Source organism: Fringilla coelebs (genome assembly GCF_963513975.1).
Source record: "Fringilla coelebs genome assembly, chromosome: 10".
NCBI lineage: Eukaryota > Metazoa > Chordata > Aves > Passeriformes > Fringillidae > Fringilla > Fringilla coelebs.
Genome location: NC_140036.1, coordinates 13,435,820 through 13,439,813, shown reverse-complemented (window position 1 = coordinate 13,439,813; position 3,994 = coordinate 13,435,820). Strand labels below are relative to the sequence as shown.

The following is a 3,994-nucleotide window of genomic DNA, read 5'->3' as shown; positions in this document are numbered from 1 at the left end:
CAAAAGAAAAGTATATTGAATGCTACTTGGAGATCAATTAGCTGAACAAATTAGTCTTTCCCTGCCATGGAGTGGGATGGTCCTGCAGGCTGGCAGGAGCTGTCTGCCAAAGGCTGCAGCATAGCACACAGCCCCTCCTGTCCCCCACACCCACAGCACCATGGGGGCTCCCAGTGGGTGCCTGACAGCCAGCCTGCATCAGGGCTCAGAGCAGAGAACAGAACCCGCTGCTGGGCACTGCAGTCAGGGCAGACCTCAGCCCCTCACCTGCCCTCTGTGAGGGGGATTTTGGAAATATAAGCAAATGGACTTAATAGTTTTTGATGCTGGTCACTGTGGTTACTTGCAATTCCCAAATAATCTGCTAGATGGCATTATGTAATAATTGTAATAATAGTAATAATAATATAACATACTGGTTTAATTGATCCAAACTCTAGAAATCATTTGTGTAATAATTTATGCCGGTGCTTACATATTTTACTGCAAGAGTACATACTGCCCCCCTTTTGTTGAGCATTTATCCAAACCCTGATGAAATGCCATTATCTGCAATGCTGGAATTTCTATTCTTTTTGGCAAGGATCTGACACATGACACAAGAAGCTATAGTAACAACATAGAGACCAACTTTCTCATTATGTCTGTGAGTGTACCCAGCAACCCCAACAAGAAATTACAAGACAGCTTCTTGTTCTTCAGCTGCTGCATACAAATAAAGAGCAAAGTATTACTCATACGTAATAACTAGTATCTGCTGCAGGCCCTTCAGGTCTCAGATCCGGACTAACCAAACCGAAGAAAAGATCATGTTGCAAGAGTGGGATTTGTCCATGGCACACCCTGGCCGTGCAGGCAGCTGAGGCTGGGGCTCTCCGGGCCGTGGGATCACCCAGAGCCTGGGGTCCGGCAGTGGCCTTGGGAATTTTATCAGTTTAAGGGGATTTGGGGCAGACGGATCCCCCGCGATGCCCTCTCCATTCCCCCTGCCCGTGCTGACGAAAGCTGCCGGAGAGCGCTGTGGCACCCACCCTCCGCACGTGGCCGTGGCGAGCGCGGTGGGGCGGCACGGGGCGCACGGGGGTCTCCGTTCTTCCGCGCCGGCACCGGCGGGCGTCCCCCGCTGGAGGCCGCGCTCCGCTGCGAGCGGGGAGGGGATAGGGGCCGTCCGGCCAGGCTGGCACCGCCCCGTGCCCGCCCCGCGGCGCGGCGGGGCCGGGGCCGGGGCTGGGTCTGGGGCCGGGGCCGGGGCGCCGCGGCGGGCGGCGCAGAGCGGCGGCGGCGGGCGGGCGGAGAGCAGCGAGCCGCCGGCTCGGCGGGCCCGGGCAGCGGGCGCTCCGCCCTCGGTGCGCGGGGCCTCCCCTCTCCGCGCCCGCGGAGCGCGGCGCCCGCCTATATCTACGGCCGCGGCGGCCCGGCGCCCGCAAGGATGTGAGGCGGGCGGGCAGCCCAGCCGCCGCCGCCGTGGCATGCCCCCCCGCGCCCGGAGCCGTCGGCGCGGCGCCTAGCCGCGGCTCCGCGGGGCCATGCTGCCCTGGAAGCGGAGCAAGGTGGAGCTGGCGGCGGGCGAGGCGCGGCGGCAGAGCAAGCCCAAGGGGTACGCGGTGAGCGTGCACTACTCGGCCCTCACCTCGCTGGCCCGCGCCTGCCCCGAGAGCGCCCTGCACCGCGTGGGCAGCATGTTCCGCTCCAAGCGGCGGAAATTTCGCGTTACCAGCGAAGACCCCACGTACACTGTGCTCTACCTGGGTAACGCCACCACCATCCAGTCCAAAGGTGAGGGCTGCACCGACCTGGCCGTCTGCAAGATTTGGAGCAAGAGCGAAGCGGGCCGGCAGGGCACCAAGATGAAGCTGACCATCAGCGCCCAGGGCATCCGCATGGCTCACGCCGAGGACAAGGGGCTGCGCCGGCCCGGCCACCTCTACCTGCTGCACCGGGTCACCTACTGCGTGGCTGACCCGCGCCTGCCCCGTGTTTTCGCCTGGATCTACCGCCACGAGCTGAAGCACAAAGCGGTGATGTTGCGCTGCCACGCCGTGCTGGTCTCCAAGCCCGAGAAGGCGAAGGCCATGGCCCTGTTACTCTACCAGACTTCGGCCACAGCACTGGCCGAGTTCCGCCGGCTGAAGAAGCGGGACGACGCGCGGCACCAGCAGCAGCAGCTGGTGGGCGAGCAGAGCATCCCGCTGGTGCCGCTGCGCAAGCTGCTCAACGGGCAGTGCTGCTACAAGCCGCCGGTGGAGCGGAGCCGCAGCGCGCCCAAGCTGGGCTCCATCACGGAGGACCTACTGGGCGAGGAGCAGGAAGAGCGGGCCATGCACTGCGACTGCGAAGACATCCTGGAAGCGCTGGGCGAGCCCGAGGGCGAGCTGCTGCGCCCCAGCACCGGCCGCGGCGAGAGCCCAGAGCTGGGCCAGCTCCTCCGCGACCTGGGCGAGCTCAGCCTGGGCAACGATCTGCGCTCGCTGCGCGCCGACCTGCGCGTCCGCCGCCTGCTTTCTGGGGAAAGCACGGGCAGCGAGTCCTCCCTGGAGAGCGGCGGCACGGACGGGGCCGCCCCGCCCGGCAGCGACGCCGAGCAGCCGCCCCCCGGCGACCCCGAGACCGGCTGAGCACTCGAGCCCATACGGGCGTGCGCGGTGCCGCCGGGGCGCACCGGGTTCCCTCTGGGAATGCACGGCCCCGCCGGGGCGCACCGAGTTCCTTCTGACCCCTCCGGGAGTTCCCGGTCCCTGCCGGGAGTGCACGGCCCCAGCGGGGCGTACCGGGTTCCCTTCGGGAGTGCACGGTCCCTTCCGGGCGTGAGCGGCGCCGCAGGGGCGCACCGGGTTCCCCCCGGGAATGAGCGGCCCCGCCGGGGCGCACCGGGTTCCTTCCGGCCTCTCCTGGAACGCACGGTCCCTTCCGGGCGTGCACGGCCCCACCGGGGCGCACCGGACCCCTCCGGCCCCGCCGAGGCCCCTCGGGGTATTCGCGATCCCGCCGGTTCCCCGCGGTGCCCCCGCGTCCCGTAGAGCATCCCGGGGAGCGGCCGCCCCTCCCGTGCCGGTGCCGGTGGCCGCCGGAGCCGGACCCCAACTCGCTGCGGCCCGAGGAGGGGAGGCGGCCGCGGGCTGTTTACCTCCGGCTCAGCCCTTGAAGATCTGCCAAATTCCTGGAATAGCTTTCCCCGGGGAGGGCGGCGGGAGGGAGGTGTTGCGCCTTGTTTACAGTCAGAAATCTCATATCCGAGAGGCCCCCCCCGCCGTTTCTCCATTAAAGTCACTCCATCGTGCTGTCGTGTCCAAGAGGTTTGCACTGTTGTGAAGTTGGGTTTTTTTTTTATTATTGTTTTTAAGTTAGACCTTTTCTTTTGGGCCCCGGTCCTGTCCCCGGTCTCAATGCTCTAGATCTTTTGCTGTGCAAAAGAAGACTACTTGTGGCTGTTCACCTGTACATAGGGAAATGTATGCAAATACATTTTGTTATTTTTAAGAACACCACCATTGCGATCTCCTCTGTTTGCACATATGTGAAGAAAATAAAGATGATGGTAACTTAAATGGGGTCACTGTGGCAATTTGGCCTCTGTGTGTGGATTCCTGTAAGAAGCTGGGTGGGGGAGAGATCCCTGGGGAAGCGTTGTAGGTGCAGGAGAGCACTGCACAAAAAAGCTGTTACAAGGATTAAATGTGATTCCCAAGCTCTCTGGAAATGTTACACTACGGGGAAACACACTGCGCACTTAAGGCCTCTTAAAAGACGCAGGGACGAGGTTTCCTCTCGGCAGCCTCAAACGATGGGCAGGAAAGTGCGAGAAACTTCTCCTCAGGATGCTCCGGCTGGACCCTAGTCTGGAGAAACCCAACTGCGGGGCCCTAGCACTGCCCAGAGGCGAGGTGCCCCTCGCCTGGGCAATGGGGATGCTGCACAGCGTTAATGCCATCTGCATCCAGGTGCTGCAGCTGGTCCCTCACTGCTCACAGTGCCAGCCTGAGACAATTTTTAACCT

The 3,994-nt window shown here is 63.0% G+C and overlaps 1 protein-coding gene across 1 annotated transcript; it reads left to right on the top strand.

Annotated features, from left to right (window-relative positions):
- The first annotated feature begins 1,282 nt into the window (after positions 1-1,282).
- FAM43A (family with sequence similarity 43 member A) lies at positions 1,283-3,562 on the top strand. The gene has a single exon (XM_084212084.1). It carries the CDS (start codon positions 1,527-1,529, stop codon positions 2,613-2,615), a length of 1,089 nt encoding a protein of 362 aa, XP_084068210.1. The 5' UTR covers positions 1,283-1,526; the 3' UTR covers positions 2,616-3,562.
- Positions 3,563-3,994: the final 432 nt, after the last annotated feature.

Excerpts from the sequence above, each read along its gene's own strand:
- FAM43A (XM_084212084.1), top strand. The coding sequence starts at position 1,527 with ATGCTGCCCTGGAAGCGGAGCAAGGTGGAGCTGGCGGCGGGCGAGGCG.